Source organism: Phytophthora cinnamomi (genome assembly GCF_018691715.1).
Source record: "Phytophthora cinnamomi strain GKB4 chromosome Unknown Contig14, whole genome shotgun sequence".
Lineage (NCBI taxonomy): Eukaryota > Oomycota > Peronosporomycetes > Peronosporales > Peronosporaceae > Phytophthora > Phytophthora cinnamomi.
The window spans coordinates 2,968,067-2,992,391 of record NW_027150947.1 but is presented as its reverse complement, the minus strand read 5'-3'; the positions used below and the strand labels follow the sequence as shown (position 1 = coordinate 2,992,391).

The window sequence follows — 24,325 nt, the reverse complement described above, 5'->3', positions numbered from 1 at the left end:
TTCAGGACAAACGCCGAGCCTAATGAAGTAAGCAGCATAGCATTTCACCAAGGTTGATGGTGATGGGTATTGGCTGTATTGTGTGGGTTCTACGCAAAATTTCCGTGGGCGATTCAAGCAATCGCCTGACATACGCTTATCCCGACAATTCAGCACAGTTGAGAACCGAGGAGGGTGATGAAGATATTGCTTGCGTAAGTATGGTGACCGGGACCGCGCTCAAGGTGGACGTTGATGATCGAAACTGCGAGTCGTCAATCGTGATGCAATCCCAGTGTTCATCTGCAAATGCCGGGCTACCGCGCAGAACAATGATGTGAAAATAAGCACCACCAAATAAACAAGAAGAGACGAATAAATTTCGGCTATTACAACAACACTTGAGAACTCAAACGTATTTCGGGTCTCTCCTTCAGATTCCGCCACCGATATCATTGGTTTGTCCACCAACTGAATTAACTTCGTTTGTGTGTTCGCTTGCTAGAAGAGAAAACAAATGCGGCGTGAAATGGTTGATAACTATACAGCGAGGACCCGGTGCCAATTTTTTTCAATAAAAAAGCACCATCTACACCAAGAATCGGATGCTAACAAAGTGACGTTAGAGTGCATGGGTAGCTCTACTCAAACACAAGACCGAAGGTGACCTGGCAACGCTGGTCACAGAGGAGCATGCGTTAAGTTAATGCCTGGAAACCATCAAGGCTTCGAATCCGTTCCAACGCCATTTTGTTACCCGAATCGACTAGGTTTTCGTCAAATATCTATCGGCAGGGCTCAAAATCATTTGCCCTTACCGAACACGTCCAGCGCAGTTACAAACTGATTTACCCTCGCCGCTGCTCCGGGCCTTCGGTTGACCGCACCGGTATTTGTCCTGACTGATTGCTTGCGATATGAATCTGCAATGTTGCTTGGAACCACGATTACGAAGTAGAACTCCGTGTTGATTCCAGCAGCGTCCTTTAACCACGTAAGAAATGTGTTCAATGGCGCAGCTTTGATTCCATGATCCTCGTTCAGTGTCATCTGCAAGCCGTAACATTTGTTGCATCCATCCCAGATGAATGCATCCAGCGCTCTAAACGTTTTCGAAATCGGCCGGTAGTATGTGCAGCCCTCACCAAGCTGAAGTTGATCGAGAGAAGTAAAGCGAACCGTTGGCATCTCTAGCGGAATGGTCAAGTCAGCAATAGTCGTAGAGTCCAAGTGACGAAACTGTAATGTTGTCGCCTTCGCCGGGCTAAACCATCTGTGGCAGAGCATCTCGTATATCTTGCCGCGGACCACAGACGTAGTTCCAGAGTCATCGCCATCGTGAGCTACAGCAAATTCCGAGACTTTAGCGAGGCTTTCTCCGTGCACGTTGTCAATAACCAACTCGGCGATGTGCTTGGATAGAAAATCCAAATAAAAGCCCGCACGGAAGTCCTTTCGGGTGGGTACCATTTGAAGGACATGGTGGCTGTAAGCACGTTCGTTCACGGGACTGTTACTTCTGCACTGCGAAATAATTTTGAGCGCACCGAATAAGGAGATTGCCTGATTCAGGTCTGATTGTTTTTCCGCCACAGCTCTCGTGAAGATGGACTGGGGGATTCCACCAAATGTGTCGTATCTGGAAACTAGATCGTTTTCGGCAAGTTGCAAAGATGTCGGAAGCAAGGAGTTGTATTGTATCAGCTCCTCCAAACTCCACGTAGGCATTATAAACTTGAATCCGTCGACCTTCTTGAAATCGTGTAGGTCGTGAACGCCAGGAGAGGCGAACAAAATCGAGACCCCGCTCCACCCAACAAGATAGGTCGATGTAGCCTCGACAAGCCGGAGCACATAGGGTTGCTGCCGAAGGGAGCGAACATCCTCGTCATTCAGTTCAACAAACGCATCGCTTGCTGCATCGTACTTGTGAAATTCGTTGCCGAAGTTCACCACCAACTCGTACGGGGGCAGTTGCTTGACATCCTCTCGCTCACGAAGAATGAGCTGAAAGATGCAATACAGGTAGAATCGACTCTTTCCGGTACCTGGATTCCCCGTGACAATCAGGTTGGTATCCATGCCTGGTTCACTATTCGTACTTGATTCACTATCCCTCTTAGCTTCTTCTTCCCCCATTTGAGTCTCATTAAATTCGAAGCTTGTCTTCACCTCCTGCAGTAACTGGGTGAAAATCACAACATACGACTCTCTCTCCACGATCGTTTTGTATGCCCTCTTTTTGTGCGCCAATGGGGGGAAGCCTCTCATCACGAACAACCTCGTAAAGCAGTCGGTCTCCTCGCCTTCCTCCGCTTTTTGCTTCTTCGGTACCGGTAGGAAAGACTCTGGTAACCATCCGTCCCGCCGAGATCGTTTCCCCTTCCCCGGAACCTTCACCAGCACGTTCACAGGGCCCTTCAGAGCTGCAACTTCATCCTTATTGATTTCGAGCCGCACGGCGTCTTCCGATAGTCCAACATCGCCAATTTCCGATCGCGCCGCATCCAACGGCTTCAGGCCAGTGGTGTCCTTCACGCCGATCTTCACGTCTGCCTCCGTCAGCCACGTGCCGTCCGCTGTCTTCGCCAGGAAGAGCTGCACCTTGTCAGCCTCGCCCGTGATCGTGACTGGCATCTTCTTCTTGATCTCATCCTTCAAGTCTCCTACCGTCTCGCCCGCGTCGATGACCACGGGGAACGCGTTGCCCGCCACGCCAACGATCGCACAGAAGAGCTTCACCATCTTTTCTCGAGGCGGCGAATTCTGGAATGAGAAAGAAGAGAATTTCGATCGTATTTTAGTGGAAATGAAAGAGGCTGATCGACCTTCGTCCCACCCACAGCTGGAAGGATATTGACCCAGTAACTTTGCCTAAGTTACCTTTGTAGGGAAAGTATGTAAGTCCGGCTTATTGCGAGCAGGAACCGAAGCTAAAAGACCGGTTTGGTCGTTTTGTCTTGCCCGATGTGACGGCGAAGAATTTCGACAGAGCAGTATCCCCGCTTCCATGAAGCAAAACCAGTCTACGTTGTCCAAGAAACGGGAGACGCGATTTTCGTTCCAAGCGGATGGTACCACCAGGTCAAGAACCTCGAGGACACGATCTCGATCAACCACAACTGGTTCAACGGGTATAACGTCCGCGAGTTGTGGGAGTTCTTCAAACGTGAATACGCAGCGGTGGAACGCGAGCTGCAAGACCTGAAAGAGTTGGGCCTTGTCGGACGAGAGTTTGTGGATCAGTGCCAGTTGGTCATGCTTGCCAACACTGGCATCAACTACGTCGAGTTCCGCGAGCTCTTATACGCAAAAGCCAGTGACATGCTGTCGCAACGTCAGCAGCCTGAAAGCAACAGCTTTTCAGTTCACGGGCGGGTACTTCTCCACCTCGGCTATGTAAGTTTTCCGTCGTACTTTGTGAATTTCGTTTAGCTGCTACTCACCGGAGGCTGTCTGACATGAATGTTATAGGTCCGTGACATCCTTCTCGAGCTGAACGCGGCACTGGTAGACGAAAACGCAAACGTGAATGAATCCTGGCTCGATGTTGACTTGCAACTGCAAAGTCTAACCGAAGCGAACCAAGACTAAATGCTGATCGAGGTGCGTAGCAACTACAAGGAATAGGAGTTAGTTTTTATTTGCGTTTGTTCAATCTATTTTCGCTTGGTGTTGTGGTGCCTTGGTCGAGTTTGCATTCGCTTGCTGTGGCGACGTTTGCAATTGCTTTGCAATCCATCCATGGCGGCCAAGACTCCTGAGGAGGAGATCGCTGAGCTGCGCCAGGCCAATGACGAGCTCTACCGAGAACATGCACATGAGAAAGCACAAATGCAGGCAGCGGTGGAGCAGGAGCGACTTCGGACTGCAGAGATGACTCAAACCATTGAAGCGATAACCGAAGAGAACGGTCAGTGGCGTGAGAGCTACGCGGCTTTGGAAGAAGCTAAGAGGTACGCCGAAGAGCAGATTGAAGAGACCAGACGCTATGCGGAGGAGCAGTTTGCTGCTGAGAAGGCTGAATTGGAAGAGCAGATAGCTCAGTTGGAAAGCAGCGTCAAGAGCTGTACGTCACAAATGGTGGACGATCTGGCGGAGTTGGAGCGTCTCCGTGGGTCAGATGAAGCACATGAGCAGCAGGAGGCAGAGCTTCAGAGACAGCTTGATGAGCGCGACGATCGTTTCGCCCAGCTAAGTGCTGAGTACGACACACTCCGTGTGCAGCATGATCAGCTACAACAGGCGACGGAAGATGCTCGAAAGTCTCATGAGGACGAGGTTGGTGCCAAACAGCAAGAGTTGGCGGACAGCTCAAACAAGATTGAAGAGCTTCAGGCTCAGGTAACAAGTGTGGAGAACCAGTTGAAGGCAGCATCAGCAACTCAAGATGTGCGCGACGTGAATCAAAACGCCCTGCTGCGTCGTGCTGAGCAGCAAACACAAGAGAAACAAGAGCAGTTGGATGAGGCCAATGCACGAGTGAAGACGTTAGAAGATGAATTGGCACTGTTGTCGCTCACGCCGACCAGTACGAATGACTTTGCTTCTCGGATCCGGGGCCTTCAGCAAGACGTATTTGTCAAGTCGGAACAGCTAGTCCAGCAAGGCGAGAAGCATCTTCGCGTCGCTGAACTGCTCGACAAGACGAAGGCCGAACTGGCACAACTTCGAGAGGAGGTGGGTGGAGTGCGTCGCACGCTACTTCGTGGGATTGGCCTTGATCCCACGATAGCTACTCAAGACTCGAGCGTCGACGACATGCTTTACCAGCACGTGAAGCTTGAGGAGTTGGTGCGTCTGCGACTGAAGGCGTTAGAACATGAGTGGCAGCTCGCTGGAGGTCCCGGGACGTCTTCTTCTTCATATTTTGATCCCGCAACGGACGAAGGTCAAGATGGCGCTGAATCTTCATCTTGCCATTTACCCAACGTGGAGAACTTTTCAGCTCTTGATGCCCTTGGTCTTGGTGGCGTCGGGCGATTGGAACGTGAGATGCGAGTGCTACGAAGCCGCAACAAGCGGTTAATTGAACGCACTGAACGACTCGAAAGCGAGCTAGACACAGCTCAAACTGGGCTGCGCGACCTGCAAACTATGCGGGAAAAGGTCGTAGAGATGGTCGGTCGCGAGCGAGTCGAGAAGGAATTGCGTGCGAAGAGCGAGCTGACCAACAGGGAGCTGGGTGAGAAAGTAGCCGCTCTCTCGGAGCACGTGGAGAAGTTAATGGTGCATCTGAAGCACGAAGCTGCGGCCAAGACTCGTGCAGTGGAAGCTCAACGTCGCGTAGACAAAGAATTACTCGACGCGAAGGATAAATTGGCTACTGCAACCCGCAAACACGTTGCCCAGGACGCAAAGGTGGCTGAGCTAGAGCAAGGCGCTCGTATCCTGGAGGACCAGCTCCGACTTATGGACGAAAAGTTCATCGACGTACGCAATAAATTGGACTGGACGCGTTCGAATTCACGCAAAGAGAACAAACAACTCTCAGCAGAACTCCGTTCACTGCGCATGAAGTGGCAGATGGCGAGCGATTCGGGGATCATCGCTGGGCTACCAGACTGGGTATCCGCGACATCCGTGCCAAAATTCCCTAAGAAGCCTCCGCTAGGGGCAAGCAGTTCCGATTCGCGACTGCCGACGCCCAAAACATCCAACAACGGACTCTCCCCAGTCGTAGCAGCGGTCGTGCAGGACGCCTTAGCCATCAGCAATGGAGCTCATGTCAAATTCGAGATCCCAAAACTGCCTCAGCCAGAATCCGACGCGGGCACGCCCTGGTCTGATGCCAAGTTGTCCGTGCTTCAACGCCAATTCCAGGACAAGCGGCGAACCTAGTGAAGTAATACACATTTTTTCACCCGTTAACCTTTGCTGGACACAGTCAATTGCAAAGTTGATAGTGATGAGCAGCTTGAAAATTGGACTCAAATTTCCTCGGGCGGTTGATTGAATCGCCCGAGCCTATCTGACATTCGCCAGAGGCCATCCGAATTTGTTTATTCCGCTACTATCGGATTTCACCGAATAGTACCCGGGTCACTAACTACTACCGTACCTCACACAAAGAATGCGTAACAAATAGAATGCCAAAGCCAGCTTTTCGAGCATTTGATTTCGTTTGATGGCTATTTCTTAAAAAAAAAAAACAGTTTCCAATCGCTGGGTAACATAACATTTGATGCATTATCGTTTTACCTACCTAATGTTATGTTAGAAGCCCAAAATAGCATTACAATAGCATTCGGCAAAAAAGTATGTCGACTCCCTGGTCAGTATTTTTCCAGTTCAAAAGATCGGCCTCAACTGGGATGCCGCCTCAGCCCACAAGTGCCAGGAAGTGATCGATTATTTGGGAGTGAAAGGGCTCATGTATGAATTTATTACAGCTGATTGACGTCAATAAGGCAGACCTGCGATTTTTACGCCAACCGACCTCTAAAAGCTGCCATCAAGAAGAAATTATTAGGTAAGTACAAAGTAGATCGGGTACAAATGATCCACTGAATCGAAGAGGCTGTTTCTATGGTGAACGAGCAGCCGGACTCGGGGCGCAAGATAGAATACATGTTTAGCTACCTCAGACAAGACCCACGACAGCCCAATAACCACCTTTTTCAAGAGCACATGGATCAACTGCAAGACAACGATGCTTGCAATTCGCTCCTCCTGAATCAGGTAGCTGAAACCCTTGAGTAGGGAAGCTGCAGAACGCTTTCCAGCTTTTGAAATTTGCCAGCTAAATCATAACACACAGCATGCATATTTGCCTTTTCAACTAATGGTAACAAGAGTGCCAAACAAGCTGTGCCCAAAGCATTCTTTCTGTGAAGTACGGTAGGTAGTAATAACTAGTTAACTCTTTTGCTATTGCTGGAGGAGAATGAGTGGTTTCAGGGTTTGGGTCGCGAAGCAACGCAAAACCGAAAGCGTCTTTTCCCGATCACAAGAAAACCGTTAGAAAACCACTACGAGAGGAGGAGCGAGGGAGAGCCCACTTTTCATCTTTCTTCTCGTAGCTCAAGCTTCGGAACTACTTTCAAGCTACCGCGGTAGTCGCCAGGCTTTCCACCTATGTCAGCACCGCAGTACGCCTACCTACGCCCTTCTGACCTTGCCACGTCAGGATATTGCTACGGTGTTACTCAAGATGGGACCACGGGCGCGGACACGGTACACGTCGATCTAGTGCTGAGCGGGCGCTGGCATAGTGAATCCCCGCACTCTGCGGATGTAGCAGTCCAGACGTGGGGGCGTCGAGCTGTCACCGAGGCTGAAGCCCAAAGTGGCATCGGTACGTACATGGGCAGATGCGTCTGTGTACCCCGGGTGCCTCTCGACGGCCCCAAGCGATGGGATTGTGGTGTTGTGGTGGGCTATCCTTGGAACGAAGACTCTAGTTCTGGGCGGTTGCACCTCGTGTTTATCGACGGTCCTGAATCACTGTCTTTCGAGGAGACCTTTCTACAGGACCTGGCGGTGGAGACTTACGCAATGCGTCCATGTGCACCGCCCTGTGTGTGATTTGATGCTGGGAGAAGCCAAGGCCCTGCACGAGGCCGTGCACGCAGGCTTTCATGGGGAAGGTCGTCAGCGACGCGCGACAAGGCAGCTTTCTACAATTTTCGGTCGTCTTAATATTCAACCTCCCGAGGAGACAACGCGCGTGCCTCTATTTGACGTGTCCCGTGGTGTGGTCTGTCACGCGTCCATTGATTCGATTCTCAACTTCGTTTACTATCATAACGGGCGGCGTCGGCCGCCACCGAGGGTAGTGGTCAATGATTCTCTGTATACAGAGGCGCTAACCATGCAGGGTCCGGGGACTACCGAGACACCTCAACAGACAACGCAGGTGCACGCTGCGGACGAGCGCCTGCTTGACTCGGACGATGACAGCGACACACCACCTATAGGTCCCGCGCCACGTTTAGTGCGTGCTAAGCGAACACGCAGTCCCAGTCAGCCAGCGGAACGCAGTCCTTTGCGCCGACGGGCACGTTTCGATCCAGGGAACAGCACACCACTTGAAGAACTGGATACAGCTATGGGCATTCCTGCTATTTCGTCGACGACGGACGTGCAGCCTACGGTCCATGGGAATGACACGGCAACCCAACACTTTCGGCCTTCTTCAGTGGCAGTGGGAATTCACGATCGTCTGGTGTCCAGTAAGTATGCTAATTTTTCTCCTTCTGTATATGTGGAATTTCTGCAAGGTGAGTGTCAAAGCCTCGATGTTTTGCCACACCCAACTGTCCTGTGTCGTTTTTTTCTCGTGGGACTTTGGCCAGCGTGGACTTTCGGTTAGGCACTTTCGCTTACTAAGTACGCAGGAATTGCGGCAGCTCCGCCGCGGACTTGACATGACGGATTTCTCGAAGAAAAATGCATTGCCACTGGTAGGCGAATTGACCCGCTTGGAAGACCTGGTCGACGCACTTCGTTGCCTCGGTACCATCGCGGAACTCGCCTGCACCAGCGAGGTTGTGTGCCTGGTAGACAAGGCCCGCAACTTCTTAGGAAGTCTGCACCGCAATCGGAGCGCCTTCGACAAACTCGCCTTTAGAAGAGCTCACATACTGGCTTGACGAGCGCTTTGAACTTTTTCGGTCACTCGTCGCCCGGGGCGATCACAATTCTGCCGACAGTGTGAGTCAGCAGCTCTCAGACAATCACGAATCGTACCAACAAATACTTCAAAACATCGCGGACCGACGCCACGAGGAGATTCAGCAGAGAATATCAAGCTGTGAAGGGCGCGCAGGGGCTGTCGGAAGCGGAGCAGCAGCAAAACGTACTGTAATCTTAACGCAGCAGATGAAAATGGACCGCAATGGGAGCAGACATGCTGTTCCGCCGTCAGTGCTGGCCGCCTTGCCGGAGGAGAACGGCAAACCTTTGTGTATGAAACCTTTGTGTATGAAGTATCTTGCAAATCAAGCATGTCGTGGAACAGGCGAGGCATGCGTCTTCGATCGAAGTGGCCACTTTAAGCCGTCGGAATTACCTAGTGTCGTGCGGAACTACATTCTCAAGCATTATGGCGGCCTTAAACCTGAATTCAAGGACCTTTGACGGGCCCAAGGTGTCGAGTCAGGTGGTCTCACACCTCGGAGGACGGAACCAACCACCTACGTCGAGGCTCTATCAGCTAGTAATTCTTCTCCGTCGCTGGTGGGTGCGCAATCTTCACCATCGACTGCATTTCTTCGCAAGCACCAGGCCCGTTTCGACGGCAACATTAAAGTTCGATTCCACCTCCTTGAGCTGCACAATTCGCGCGGGTCTGCCAGGCTGACTGCGCTGCTACAACATCATTGTATCCAGCTTCCTCGCCCGTACCCCAACGTCTCGTCTACTGATCGCACGCAAGCACACCTTATTGATAGAGAAAAGCAGAGCGCCTACAGTGAATTTATTCGGCGGTCTGGTTGCTCACTAGCGGAATTCGTGCGGCTACTCCGAAATGAAACGAAAGATGACCCAAGGCCCAATAAGGCGCTTGAGATTCCCTCACACCGGAAAGCATGGAAGTCCTGCCGGTATCGGCAGCAATGGGAGGAAATTGTACGACACGGCGTCAAGCCTCGCTGGAAGAAACCATTCAAGGAACAAGAACACCCTCCAGCCAATCATGGTTCCACCACACGGGCCTTGAATGTTCTCGTCAAGAACACCCGAAAAGTCAAGATGCAGGTCAGTATTTAGTGCTGGACTTAGAGGTCATAGAGATTCTCGACGGTGTAACATGCAGCCCATTCGGCGCCGTGGCGAAGGGTTCAGTTGATATGCATATTGACGCGCGTATGATACACGATCTGTCGTTCCCCAATGGCGACTCTGTTAATGAAGACACAGTCCCTGGCGATGCTATCGAAATCACTTACGAAGGTGCCGCTGTTATCGCCCAGAGGCTAGTTACACTACGGAAAGAAGGCCTCGACTGTAAGATGATGACCGGCGACGTTAATACGGCCTTCCGTCATATCCCGATTCACGCTGACCACGTGGGTCGCTTCGCAGGCACGATTCCTGAACTCGGTATCCTAATAATCGACCTGTGTTGCCCATTTGGTTGGACGGATTCGCCAGGATACTACTGGGTCGCAGATGCGGCAATTAAGCATTTGTATGAGATGTCGTCACCAGAGTGGCCCGACCAGCCACCTTTCGGATCGGATAATTTTTCGAGCGCAGCATGGTGTGATGATTACATCTGCGCTGAACCCGACATTGGCACGAGGCTCGCGGAAGCAGATTTGGCACTCAGATCCGCAATGATTGATGTTTTGGGTCCTCGTGCTTGCAATGAAGACAAATTCTCTCAGTGGTTCAACTCCGGCAAGGCGCTCGACTTGGAATGGTCGCTAGTAGACCAAACACTCTCAATGCCGCTGGAAAAAGTCGAGAAGGCACGTGTGCGCGTGGGCCAACTGCTCTCATCGTCTCATACTACTCGGCATCAATTAGACAAACTACTCGGGAGTCTGCGTCACGTGGTGACGTGCATTAGACCAGCGACAGCTTTTTTTCAGCGCATTGCCTCCTTACACCGTCTTTCCCACCGCTACTCCAGAATTGAAGTCACAGAGGACGTGCGAGAAGATTTACGGTGGTTTGTCATCATCCTAACACTTGCACCCTTGAACGCAATTCGATTTGACCGATTTGTCGACCGTGTGGATCCAGATTACATTGTGTTAATGGATGCCAGCGATTCCGGTATCTGCGCAGCATTTCCCGCTCGAAAAGAATTCCTGCAGATACAGTTCGATCCCGAAGAACGTCGGAGCATTGCGAGTTCAAATAAAAGTTTCGATATCAATGTCCGAGAATTACTGAGCGCTGTGGTCGCAGCGGTAGTGTGGGGGAAAACGTGGCGATCGACGGATTCGCAGCCATGCCACGTCCGATTCAACATTGATAATCAATCTGCAGTCTGTTGGAGCAATACCCGAGGCAGCCGGAAGGTTTCTGCCCAGCTATTACTACGTGTACTAGCGCTCATGGAGGTGCAACACAACTTTGATACGTCAGCTCGTCATGTTCCAGGGGTGGACAACGTGTTGGCAGATGCGGGCAGTAGGGTGTGGCAGTCGAAGGCACATCGTGAAGCTTTTTCTAACTTATCGTGTGGCTGGACACAGGTGTATCTACCAAGCGGATTGAGGAAGCCCTGGCAGCTCTGGGAGCACTTTTGCGCGCTGGCGCATTAGCGCAGACTTCATCGAAAAATACGATAGCGCATGGCACCAATGGGAAGAATGGTGCGGAATGATGGGCTACTCGGTGTGGCTCGATCGTGATACTGTAGACAAAAATGCCACTCAGCTGGGGGCGTTTGCTATATTTTTGTGGCGATATGGTATGAATCGGCTACGCCAAGGTAATCAGTACTCGACTATCTGCGGCAAACTTTGTGCGATTCGATGGTACCATCGCAACCATCTTGGTTATGACCCTGGTGTCAACGCCAGCCACGCAATTCTGTTGAGAGGAATTCGCATATTCACAGATCCGGTACGCAAGAAACATCCTATCACGGTGCCGCTACTTCGGGCGATTCGATCGAAGCTGAATCTCGTTCTGCGCCGCCACCAATTGCTATGGGGTGGGCTGCTTCTTGCGTACTTTTTCCTCTTTTGTCGATCGGAGTATTTGTTTATCGGCAACACGTATCACGACTACGTGTTACGGCTCGGAGATATCTCCTTCTTAGATTCTAAGTGTGACGTCACGACACCTCGGCAAGCGTCAGTCATCAGTGTAAAACTCGGCGGGGCAAAAAACAACCAATACGGAAGAGAAGAGCTCCGGTTCCTGCATCGTTCGGGGGGCCCCACCATCTGCCTCATTGTTGCGGCACGCTGGATCTACAAAGCAGCACGCAGTTATGGCACGTCGCCCGACGATCCCGCACTATCGACATCACGCCAGACAGGGATAACTTCAAAGATGATGTCCTGTATTATCGAACAAGCTGCAACAAGCTGTGGGCTAGATCCTGAAAAATATTCCACACACTCGGTGAGAATAGGTGGAGCAACGAAACTATTGAACGCAGGGGCCGACAGATTGGTCATCAAAGTGCTGGGTCGATGGCTCTCCAACGGATTCGAGGAATACCCCGTGCTGACAGCAGAGGGCGATCGAGGTATTTCAAGTTTGATGTGCTAGCTGCCGACATGGTCACGAGCATGAAGAGCACCGACTCGAGCTTTAGCAGTCTCGAGTGAAGGGCACCGACTCGAGCTTCAGCACCGTCGCGAGTATAAAGGGCACCGACTCGAGCTTCGGCACAGTCGCGAGCATGAAAAGTACCGACTCGAGCTTTGGCACAGTCGAGAGCACAGGCCACGGACTCGAGCATCTGCACAGTCCAAGTTTGACAATGCGCATTATGGCATTGGGCGCTGACTGGCACTTGATGTTGGGGCACCGCCACTCCGCACCCTAATTATCAAAATGCACAACTAGCCCCAAAGCTGTAGTGTCGATTGTTGGAAAGGGCCTTTGTGGACAGGATAATGTCCATACCAAAGCAAACTTTATTACCGTATCTCACAGAAGGAATGCTTTGGGTGCCGCACGTTTGGCACTCTTCTTACCGTTTGCAGGCGTGCCAAAAAGGCAAATATGCATTCTTCATGTTAAGATTTAGCTTGCAAATTTCAAAAGGTGGAAAGCGTTCCACAGCTTCCCTACTCCAAAGAGACCTCAAAATTCAGCAGGAATGGACTGCAGGACGGTGATTAGCGTTATGTGCTCGATAAATGGTATCCATTTAGGGTAACACGAGTGCTTGGATACCCAATTGTAGAAAGTTGCATGTCGAACACCGAAAACCCTGCATATTACTTCGGCGTCCATGCTGCCAAGTGCTGGATGGAGATAGTAAAAGATGACTACCGATCTTTCCTTCCATGTCATCGTACTGTAGTGCTTGTTAGTGGGCAGGACGCCAAGTGGAGATTCGCCACATTGAAGCGACAGTTGTGCAAATGCAACCTCAATCGCTGAAGCAATTGTGTCGCCACAAAATCTGCGAATTTGCTGCTGTTGAATTCTTGCTTCTGCAGCCTTGCCGTCGATGTTGGCCCTGGATTTACGCGACAGTTCTGGAAACGCCTGGATACGAATTTGCACGTTGACGTTGTTTTGCTTCGTGCGTGCCTCTTGAGCTGCCACCCACCCTGCGTTTGAAGCATCTCGCAGCAGTAACTTCTTCATAGGGACTACGGAAATCGGAAAATGATCTCACCTAGCTTTTCTCGTTGTTTTTGGCTTCTTATAAGAGAACGGTTGCGCCCAAAGCTATTGTAATGCTATTTTGGGCTTCTAACATTAAGCAGGCAAGGCGCTAATGCATCAAATATCATGTTAGCCAGCTGCTTTCTTTGTGTTAATAAAGTGCTCTCAAACGAAACCAAATGCGCAAAAATATGGCTTTGGCATTCTATTTGTTACGCATTCTTTCTGTGAGGTACGGTATTTGGTTGGCTAAAATGGTGGAGCCAGAAGGCTTATATATCGTGTAATGTCCAGTAGACACTGTTTTATGTGCATCAAAACCACAAAACCACAAAAGGTTTTGAACAGCGCTACACATAAAATACATGCACAAAGATCGTGGTGTGCCCACCAGCGGGCACGCCAAGTCGCTGGTTGGGAACCGTCCTGTCAAGGTTGACGAGCTGCAGCAGGGGGAGGGGGGGGGCACCGGAGGTGAGCTGTTGACGGCGGTGGTGGAGGCCCAGAGCTGCGCCAAGTGCACGACGGAGGCGATCGTCACGGACACGGCCGTGACGCCGTTGACGGCCGCAGGGTGCCTGCAGGACGCTGACCAACTGGACGTGGTGGCCGCTGCTTCCTCGACCCGATCGCCATAGACACAGGTGTCGGGATCGGTGAAAGCGAACGGAGCCATCGTGGTCAAGGCTACACAGACGAAGTGACCGGCTATTCCGACACTTCACTAACGATCACCACCCTGGCGGGGCCGATGGAAGCAAGTTCAGACAGTATCTGCACTACAGTGTAACCGGTCGTGACACTGACAATGGGTTTCCACCAACTCACCGAGGGAGACTGGCCCAAGGTGCAGCTTGATCGCGTCCATGATGCAATCATGGATAGGCTGCTAGTGTAACGGGGTTACACATACAAGTGGCTACAAGCCACTTGTGATTTTAACAGATAGGATATCTGTTAAAAGTTTTAGATACTTCCTCACTTTGGTGTAAGTCACACCAATGGATACATTGAAGTGGGCCACCACAATGAGTGGTCCACACCTACCCACAGATCCTATTGGTAGAAAGCAGCATCTTTCTACCAATTAGAGACGTGCATATTGGCGGGGCCCTGACAGCCAGCCGCTGTCAACCCCTTTCATAGATGATAAACAGTTTTAGCAGATTGAGGAGGAAGATCAATTTACAAACAGTACAGTTCTCATTTTACCTATTCTAAGTCACTTGGAGTCTTTTCTGATTTAAATTATATTTGTGTACTCAAGTATAATTTACTAAAGTTATTACAAAGTGCTTACGCTTCCTCATACACGTAGCGCAACGTGTAAACAAAAGTAGTGAGTCAAGTTAGACCCACTACACCTGATAGCACTTTGTAGTCCGTCCAACGACCGACTGCTTGACGTTCGTACGAGGAGTACGAACGCGGAGCCGAGAACCACATGAGCACGGAGGTGCCCATGGAGAGCTCCAACACGCCTGCAACGCATGTTGCACGCGCTGACTGCCCCCACCTGTCTGACCCAGAGTGGGAAGCCCTCCAACGACTGTCAACAGTCATTGGAGAAGCGGCGATAGCTACGATGCTGCGTACGCTATCGCCGACGGAGCAACATGGTGTTGCTCTGGGATTCATCATGAAGGAGCAGCGTGATGCTGCTTCCTCAGTGACGGCGTCGTCAGGGACGACACCGCGTGCTCAATCATTGAAATTGAGCGTAAGCAATTACGTGGGAAGAGAGGGCGAGTCTCTCCTCCGATGGCTTGTCGAACTCGACACAGCCATAGCGGCTCGACGCATCGTCGACCCGCTGTCGAAGGTCGCGTTCGCCATGTCCTGCCTTGGCGGACGCGCAAGGAGTTGGGCGTATGGACGCCGACTCTCCGATCCTACGTGCTTCAGCACGTACGGGGTATTCAAAGAGGGGCTCAGACAAGCGTTTGAGCCCCCGCAAAACGAGTTCCGGTCGAGGGCGGAGTTCCTCGACCTTCAGCAAGGTAAGCACGACGTTAATGCTTACGCGCAGCGTGCGCGATACTTGGTCTCGATCATCGTGACCAACCCGATAGACGAGGCGACTAAAGTCGTCACGTCCATGAAGGGACTTAGAGATGGGCCCGTGAAGACCTATCTCTTCCGAGAGTACCCGAGTACTCTCGAAGCTGCAATCACCCTTGCCATGCAAGAAAAGTTTAGCCTGCGGCAGGCTAAACTCCATGCAAATGTACCGAGGCCGCAACCGCGCCCGGTAGCGAGGACGGGAGGTCCAGAACCAATGGACCTCCCGAACGCAACAACTGCTGGTTACCAGCAGCAGGGAGGTAACGTGCGATGCTTCCGTTGCGGAAGGATCGGTCACTTTGCACGGGAGTGTACAGCTCCAATGCCCCCTGGAGGTGGCCGTCGTGGCGATGCTAGGCATCGCCGCGGACCAACAAAAAACGCGAACATCCAGTAGGCGCGGGGCGCCCTACTGGTAATGCAGTCGCGCGTGCCGACATCGGGCACGCGACACTGAGGACTGCAGCCCCCAGTGAGACTAGCTCTCACTGCAAGAAGCAAGATGACAGGCCGAACCTAGTCATCTTGAAGGTTTACTCGAAGAGAGCGAGTGACTCTCTTCGGGCTTTGGTAGATTCAGGCGCGTCGAGCAACTTTGTTCGACTACGGAGCCTGCCGAATCTTGACTTCGAGGAGGTAAATGTACCTCGAAGTCTTCTGGAGGTACGACTGGCAACAGGTGCCATCGTGAAGACCGAGAAGCGCGCCGTGAACGTGCGCTTCTCGTACAAACAACGAGTGTTTGTCGAACACTTTATCGTCCTGGACCTGGACGATAAGTTCGACGTGGTAATGGGCATGCCGTGGCTTGCACAGCATGACCCGGTGATAGACTGGAAGAAGCGCAGGCTCGTGCGCTTCGGCCGCGACAGCGGCTAACCGTCTTCCTCTGACGCAAAGCTACTGCAGCCCCGCTGCTCTTATAGCTTTATTTCCCTCTTCCACATTGATGGGCTGAATCCATGGCGCTGTTTTTCGTTTTGCTCACACTGCTCATTACAGTGGAGGGCGAGTACTTGGATATGATAAATGGTGCCAACTTATGCCCTCCCAGCCCGCCAAAAGCATTGCTGTTGCGCGTGCTTCCTCCTTGTTGGAACATTTAACCCATATTGTTTTAACACCGCGTTTTGCTATTGTCGGCTTTGGTATGTACTATAACAAAATACAGGTAAAACATTATATAGTCAGCGGAAATCTTAACGAAAGTAACATTAACGAAGAACGATGCGCAACTACATACCCGTTTGGTCCGCATTGAATACTTTCATACGCTTCTTCTCGATAATCGTCTGCAATACATGGGGGCGGAACTCATTTGCCGCCACTTGAGCACTCCGAGGCGTCGTTTGTCCTTGCCGCGTCCGTACTCGAAGCGGAAGTTTGTGACACGGAAGGGATAACTTAACCCATGTAGGCGAAGCCGCAAATTTACCCTCCAATCCATTTTCAGCTGATATCTCCGCAGCTTGTAGCTGCAACATAACCCTCGATAGTGGGGATCCATCCTTACGCAGCGTGCTCAACCAAAGAACGATATCTTCGTCTACAGCTTGGGGCAGCACCGTGGCGTCACCAAGGTTGCGCAGTTTATGATGACTACTGCGTCCAAAATCACAAACAGCGCGAATTGTAGGAGCTTGTTACACCCACTTATTAATTTGTTTCTTTCGAGCACGGAGCTCCTTGCCCTCCAGGTTGCCATTGAATTTCTCTATAGCCTCGTCTAGATTATGACAGGACTCTCTGTAGCTTAGGGCCTCCTGTTTGTGGGTATACGCACTGATGATCGCTGATAAGACCTGCGCTTCTTGTCTTGCCCGTTGATCCGAGTGCGCCCCATGCTCCTGGCTGTTGTGCACGCTCCGAAGAAATGCGGTATGGCCCTGCTTTGCATACGCTGCTTCTGATTGGCCACGTTGATGCTGATCCTTAGAACTAAACGACGAGGAATTTCCATAATACAGTAGAAAACTACTGTTTTGTTCCCCAGCGAGTGCGGACAAATGCAATACTGACCCAGTAGTTACTAAGTTCGTTTATCAAAGCAAATGTATTTAGCCGTGTAAGTTCGTTCATCAAAGCAAATGTATTTAGCCGTCACCCTAGTGCTTCGCCTACTTAGAAGCGTATGCGGTCAGCACCTTCCTCTCGTTGACTGGCACACCCAGACGAAGTCGACAGCTTCTCGCTCGAAACTCGCTCGTAGTTGCCATGGGATGTTTTGCGAAGGCTCGTATGTGAGCTCGCGGTAGCCTACCCACAGAATCAGATAGTAGACGATTGTGTTATCCCACAGCTTTGAACAGATTCTTTCGACGTCGAACAGCTCCGCGCCACCACCACAGCGAGCACAGCCGTCGCTAGCGAAGAGTCCACCGCCTTGATGGCGTTGTTCGAGGAGGCCTCCACCATGTTGGCGGCCTTGGTCAGTATTTTCGCGCACGAACAACTCTCGGTTCTACGGAGCTGCCAAAACGAGTCGTCTAGACGGCGGTCGAAGTTCCTCGCGTGGCGCTGAAGCAGGTTTAATGGAGGTATCGGGCAAAATGACGAATGGTACAGCATGCTCAGTTGGTGAATGGCCCGTTACATTGCTATAGCAGTCCGTTATTAGTTTGCTGGTGCAACCGTTTTTCGCCATACACGTTGATGAAGAATGGGCACTCCAGCTCGGCGGCAGGGGTGTTGACATAAAAAAAATTGCATTTCATTCAGCTTTTTGTATTTTGCATTACCTGTGCAGTTGTTGGATTTGACGCCGGTCTGCTTGAAAAAAATGTGAAAACCGCACTGTAGTGCAAACTCCTTGCATACGGACCTAGCTGCTTTTTGTGACGGAAATTAAGTGTCTGCGATGTTGCGGCGCTGATTGTACGCAACACCGTACTTGGAGCTGGTAAGATCCAAGGTTTCAATTGCAACGTCCCTTCGTAGAAGCCCCCACGCTACAGCAGCGTCAATATCGGATGCATCCAGGACGAAGCGAGCGTTGCCGAACGTTGACTGTGTTTTTGTCCTAAAGTCTGCTCTTTTGGCAATGAAGCAAAGCGGTCGTGAGTTTTCGTGAGGAAGTGTTGCCTTTTCTATCGGTCTGTGCGTATTTTGTAACTGCGTTTAAATATAAAGCAAACGGATTTTTCGTAGCTAAGTACGCATCAGGACATGGATCGCACTTTGTGAACTTCTACTGTTTTTAGGGCAGTCATAATCACCTGGGAAACAAAACAGTAGTTTTCTACTGTATTATAGAAATTCCTCACTATAATAAACGACGCTTAGGACTAAGACCATACGGTGCATGTATGAGACGGTACAGATGGCTACCTTTCTCGGTGATCGCACAACTTCAGCTTGCGTTTGATTTATGTGGCTCATGCCCTCAATTAACTCCGAAGTCGGTTCCTCGCTAATCAAGTCAGACACGTGTAGTGAACTCGAGTGTCAATGCTGCTCCTCCTCATCATCGCACTGCTGCCGCTTGCTGCAGCCTTATCCCCGCCTCATAACCGCGGTCCACTGTTCAATGGGTCGCTGGTGGTGCGTTCTCTGGACGTGGAAGGCTACGAGTCGATGCTGAACGACTCGGACTCGGTCTGGATCGTCGACTACTACTCGTCCTGGTGCGCGCACTGCCGAATGTTCGCCCCTGAGTGGGAGAAAGTGGGCGAATTATACGCGCAGTCCAAGACGGTACAGGTCGGGGCGGTGGATTGCAACCGGCACAAGGAGATCTGCACGCGGGAGGAGGTGCACGCGTACCCTTCAGTCAAAGCGCACCATGTGCCACTAGGGTCAAATGAGAAGGTGAATATGGAGGCGAGAGGTCGGAAGACGGTGAAGTCGGTTGCCACGTGGGTCGAAGACGTGCTCAATGAGCATCGTATTAAGTCTGGGATGGATGTGTCAACGATCGCTGAAGGGAACAAGCTGCGGCGTAATGACGGCGAAGATGCCGAGACAGATGCAGCCCAGGCGTTCAAAGACGACACGTCGACCCAGGTAAAGTATAATCGACTGCTAGATGCCGGCAAGGCTGTGATGCTCGCTCTTGAGAGCAGCTTCTTCATAGGGATGCCGGTGTTAGAAGGAAAGAGGTATGATGCAGCGTTGAATTGGGTGAACGCACTTGGTCTTACCTTCCCGGTGGAGGGGAACCGCGCAGCTATGGCGAAGCTTGCAGATTTCATGAAGCGGCAGGAAAGTTGGACCCTAGCCGAGTGGACGGAACTGCTTAGCAAATGGAGACTCACTGCGAGAGAAACGAGCTTTCCCACTGACTTGTTTGACCCCCGAGGAGACGACGACTCAGGGTGGGCCGTGTGCAAAACCTACACGTGTGGCCTGTGGACGCTGTTTCATAGTATGACCACGAGAGACATCAAGGCTGAGGATGGCTGGAAACCTAGCGAGACCATGGCGGCTATTCGCTTGTACATGAAATACTTTTTTGGCTGCGAGGACTGCCGCCAGCATTTCATGGAGGCGAACCCGGAGAGTTTAGTGGAAGAATTGGCAGCGAGCGATACGAATGGACCGCATGCCGTTGTGATGTGGGCCTGGAAGATGCACAACTCCGTCAACAAGAGGCTGCATAGAGATCAATGGCCGTTGGTGTCGGACTGCTCCAGCTGCTACATTGACATCGGTGGACCTGTATCGATCGGGATGTCGTTGATAAACGAAGACGGGATGGTGGCCTACATTACGAGTGTCTATGGCCATGAAGATAAATTTTTGTTCAATGAGATCATCATGGCGGCCACGTACCCGTTCCCAGCTCAAAACTTCAACGCCATAACGACGGCCGCGCTGGTTCTCGCACTTGTAGTGATGGTGTTGAAGACACAGAGACACCGCTTCTCAAAAGACAGTGGGCACATGGCCTAGATGGACATGATACAGAACGAAGAAGTTGATTGTGTTGATTAATGGATAAATCAAGTGCGTGCTGAATCTGTTAGAGATGCAACTTGATTTACTTGATGTGGCTCCAACCAGTTTCGTCGTTGGGTCAATCTTGATGCAACCAGTTGATGCCAGGTTGGCGTACCATTAAATGGTACGCCCAAATTTTGGGATCCGTACGAGGAGTGCGGTGTAGGTATCCGCGAAGACCTCGAAGATGTCGCGGTTACCGATGTTATCGGGGGGATTCGAAAATGTACAGACCTTATCGAGGGGCGTACGAGCCCCAGCTGTTGCAGCAAAACGACGTGGTCTAGAGTCTGGATTTCAATACTTCACTTTTGATCACACCGTTGCTCGCAGAACTACCGAAGAGGGTCATCAGTTGACTATGACTGCAGCCCGACGAGAAGAGTTCGATGTCACGTGCAGTTTATGGCATCGCCTCTCGTTCCAGCTCCTTGCTCATGGTCTTCTCAACAGTGTACTCCTGGCTGACGGCAAACGCTCGCGACTCATCTTCCTTGTCAACGAAAACTACATGTTCAACCCGGAGCGAGTCCAGGGCAGGCTGAGCTGTGCTTTCATCGGTTCCACCTCGCAGATACAGGCGCAGCATGAAGGGAGGAAACTTGCTCTGGTTGGCAAGAGCTTCAGCTGCTGTAGCTGCCGAGCCACGCTTGATCAATTCTCCACGTCGTGCCAGCATGACGATCGATATGCCGCACACCACGATAAGCACACAACCGGCAATCGCGAGCAGCAAGTTTGTTGTTGGAATGGAGACTTGGACGTACATATCCTGGATGTTTCCGGCAAATTGCAGCGAGGTCGGGTGGGAGGAAGAAGCGTTTGACGCGATGCGCTGCTGCACCATTCCGTTCTGGAAGATATAGTAGAGTCCGGCTGTATAGGCGGGCTGAAGCGTGTGCTCGATGTAGAGGTGATTTTTCTCGATGTGGTTCAAGTAGTTGTCGATGAGAACCTCGCAGTCGGCGATCCCTTCGGTCAGCATGTACGTGGTAAGAGTCGAGTTGATCGTCTTGAAATTGCGTGGTAGCACAATGAGCGTTGGCCTGGTCTCCGTCTTCAGCACTGCTCCTCTTGTCTCCTCCACCGTCGACGCTAAGATTTCCCACTTCGAGGACCCAACGTCGAACCAAATGGCGTTAAGGTTGATGGGGCTTAGAGAAGTCACCGGAATGTCGTTCACGCCGACTAGCAACATATCACTTGTCGATGCATTCGAAGCCTTCTTGAGGGTGAATCGAATTCCACTGCAGCCATCCCCATTCGCACAAGTAGCGTCGTACACATCGGACAGGTCTTCCAAACTCCACGACAGGCGCCCCACAGTTAGTGAATACACCATGCGAGCGTTTGCGACTCGGCCAACCGTGTACGAACGCTGATCGGGGCCATCTTCAAATGTGTCGCCTTCAATGCGCTTACCAACACTCACGATGATCATGGACGTATTGGAGCGTTGGTCGCATGCCTGCAAGACTTCGTTCGAGCGGAAGTAGTTGAAATCCGCAACCAAGTCTTCTCCCTCCGCATCGTTCAGACAAATCGCGAGCGCTTGAACACGCGGATAAATTGTGGTGGTCGCTCCATCCGCCGTATACTCCTGTACACCACCACCTAAGAGGCAGGACTCCGGATTGCAAAGGTAGTCGTAGAGATTCTGATAGAAAGCGTTGTCGCTCGAGGTATTGTCCTCCTGAATGCCGATCTTTTGCGTCGGGATCTCGATGGTGAAAGCATCAAACGCAACGGTCTCAGACAGATCAACGTGAGAAAACTCCATTTTGGCCAATTCATCCGTGGTGCTGGCGTTCTCTGCCTTCTCGAAGTAGTCGACAATGACCTCGTGGAGGTTGCTGAGGAATGTTGCGTTGCCAGACGCAGGCGTAGTTAGATTCAAGTAATCTGCCATGACCAAGGGGACCGACAGGTTCTTGGAGACGTATCCAGGAGCGTACATTCCCCAGGCCTCGTCGGTTGAATTCCACCACCCCAGAAAGCTATTGCTCACGATCAGCGCGTAAGCCGCCAGGTTAGTAGCAATTGACGTATTCATCGGGAGATCTTCGTCCGATGGAAGATCACTCGACGCAGCGTTCATGGGCATTGTCACGGAAGCTGTTGGCTCCAACGCTTCCGAAAGCGCAAGCTGCTGCCATGATCGTTGAGGGAAGCCGTAGCTCGCCGCGATTTTCTTGAACGGATACGTGTAGTCATCCGTGTGGTTGCACCACGCCGGAACATCCTCCATTGACACAAACAAGTTGCGCATAATGGTGTTGAGGACACTGTTGCCCGTCGTGCTTTCGCGGAAATTTGTGTCCCACGTCGTCGCCAAGAGTCCATCTTCGCTCAATTGCTGGGCGGAAGCATCGGTTGTAGTTTCCACTGCGAGGTCAGCCGCAATGATCCTTGGGTGGATGTCCCCCGAGATCACTTGGACGTTGAGGGAACTCAAACCAGTGTTCATCAAATAGCCCACGCCCCCAATTGCCCCCATAACGAGAAACTTCCGTTTATTTCCAAGATCACTAAACTTCGTCACGAGACACAGGAAGGCAACAGAAACCACCATGCTCAGAAACACGTCGACAGGTTTCATTACTAGAGCTGTGATTGCACCCGAGATGGAGTTGTATCGGTCCAGCATCCGCTTCTGCTCGGTGGCATCCATGTCAGTAGACTCGAAAGTTCGCACCCGCACTCCATCGCTGGCGAACGGCAGCATCACACCAGCAAGTACTGTGCCCACGATCAGAGATCCGAACAGCACTCGAAAGCGGTAGACGTCCACGAACAGCGAGTAGCTTGGAGGTCCGTCGGCATCGGCAAAAGCTGCGTATGCCGATGTTTGGACCCCCGTCTCCGATTCCTTCGTGTTCGACATTGATGCGTGCAATACTTGGCAAAATGAACAATGACTCTAAAGCGAGCTAACGCTGCCACGACCAGCTAGACCAGGTAGCAAGCAGAGCTCGACTGACAAACGTACCTATCTGGTCAGTATCCTTGGGCAAAGTAGACCATCCTCGCTTATTCCAGAACGTTTAGTCTGTTAGTAAAAGGATAGGGGGAGAATATCAGAGGGATGAGATAGATGTAGCCGAAGAGTATGTGGTACTTCAGACTCACCATGTAAACTGTTGTAAACGACGCAAGGGTACAAACCAGCCATGCCCTCACCACTAATCTTAATTTGGCTCGAGTTCATCAGAAAAAAGTTTTCACTACAATTGTAGACTTCTACAGTCGTTAAGAGCCTTTGAAATGGCGTTTAGTGTGATTGATCTCGCGTATATGCGGCGCATACTAGCGATTTCACAATATGCATTGTGAATTTCTCGCTCGGTTGTGATTCACCAGCAATACGTCGAAAAATCGAATAGGGATGATATCAAGTGTAGTGCAACGAGCGTTACGACTGGGGTAGTTGTAGCCATGGACCGCCGATCCGGCGAAATTCTGTCAGTTGCAAAGATTCTCCAGCCTGTGCTTTCATCATCGAACTGCAAACAAGAAACACACTTCAAGGACGAAAGATAGACTTCCATGATAAAAAAATTCATTATTGTGTTGAATCTGCAGGCATTGGAATGTTTATTATGCATAGTTAATCGCTGCGGATAGCAAATTGCCGAGTGCGGTCGTTCTTGTCGATCAAGACCATACTTTCAACGTACAGTGAGTCAAATGAAGCACCTGCAGCCTCACCCGTATAGGAATCTCGTAGTTGGAATCGCAGCAAAAGGGAGGGAACTTCTCGACGTTTCCTAGTACATCAACTGCCACCATTGCAGCCGTGCTGTGCTCATACAATCTCTCTTCGCCTCGCTTGCTCAAAACCGCGATAATAATACTCCCCAGCACCATGATAATACAACCGGCAAACGCAATCATCATGCTTGTTGTCGGAATGGATGCTTGCACATACATATCGAGGATGTTTCCTGAGAAATCCAGGGACGTTTTCAGCGGATTTTCACTTATCACTGCCGCCTCATGCACCACCGCATCCTGAAAGATGAAATAGAGGCCTGCTGTGTACGCCAGCTGAAGGGTGTGCTCGATGTACAGGTGGTTCTTCTCGATG

At 51.2% G+C, this 24,325-nt stretch overlaps 6 protein-coding genes across 6 annotated transcripts; 4 read left to right on the top strand and 2 right to left on the bottom strand.

Annotated features, from left to right (window-relative positions):
- Positions 1-113: 113 nt before the first annotated feature.
- IUM83_01644 (Crinkler (CRN) family protein) lies at positions 114-2,724 on the bottom strand (the record flags this gene model as incomplete). The annotated part of the gene is made up of 3 exons (XM_067925510.1): positions 114-125; positions 209-296; positions 1,907-2,724. 3 exons carry the CDS (start codon positions 2,722-2,724, stop codon positions 114-116), a joined length of 918 nt encoding a protein of 305 aa, XP_067797673.1.
- A 405-nt stretch (positions 2,725-3,129) lies between these two features.
- Positions 3,130-3,573, top strand: IUM83_01643 (jmjC domain-containing protein 4-like; the record flags this gene model as incomplete). The annotated part of the gene is made up of 2 exons (XM_067925509.1): positions 3,130-3,378; positions 3,454-3,573. The coding sequence occupies 2 exons, from the start codon at positions 3,130-3,132 to the stop codon at positions 3,571-3,573; spliced, it is 369 nt and encodes a 122-aa protein (XP_067797652.1).
- Positions 3,574-3,723: 150 nt separating this feature from the next.
- On the top strand, positions 3,724-5,820 carry IUM83_01642 (Sulfhydryl oxidase 2; the record flags this gene model as incomplete). Its single annotated transcript, XM_067925508.1, has 1 exon — positions 3,724-5,820. One exon carries the CDS (start codon positions 3,724-3,726, stop codon positions 5,818-5,820), a length of 2,097 nt encoding a protein of 698 aa, XP_067797227.1.
- Positions 5,821-13,601: 7,781 nt separating this feature from the next.
- IUM83_01641 (uncharacterized protein) lies at positions 13,602-13,874 on the top strand (the record flags this gene model as incomplete). The annotated part of the gene is made up of 1 exon (XM_067925507.1): positions 13,602-13,874. One exon carries the CDS (start codon positions 13,602-13,604, stop codon positions 13,872-13,874), a length of 273 nt encoding a protein of 90 aa, XP_067797676.1.
- Positions 13,875-18,747: 4,873 nt separating this feature from the next.
- Positions 18,748-20,190, top strand: IUM83_01640 (protein disulfide-isomerase domain; the record flags this gene model as incomplete). Its single annotated transcript, XM_067925506.1, has 1 exon — positions 18,748-20,190. The coding sequence occupies one exon, from the start codon at positions 18,748-18,750 to the stop codon at positions 20,188-20,190; it is 1,443 nt and encodes a 480-aa protein (XP_067797345.1).
- Positions 20,191-20,641: 451 nt separating this feature from the next.
- IUM83_01639 (uncharacterized protein) lies at positions 20,642-23,122 on the bottom strand (the record flags this gene model as incomplete). Its single annotated transcript, XM_067925505.1, has 1 exon — positions 20,642-23,122. One exon carries the CDS (start codon positions 23,120-23,122, stop codon positions 20,642-20,644), a length of 2,481 nt encoding a protein of 826 aa, XP_067797313.1.
- Between the last annotated feature and the right edge of the window lie 1,203 nt (positions 23,123-24,325).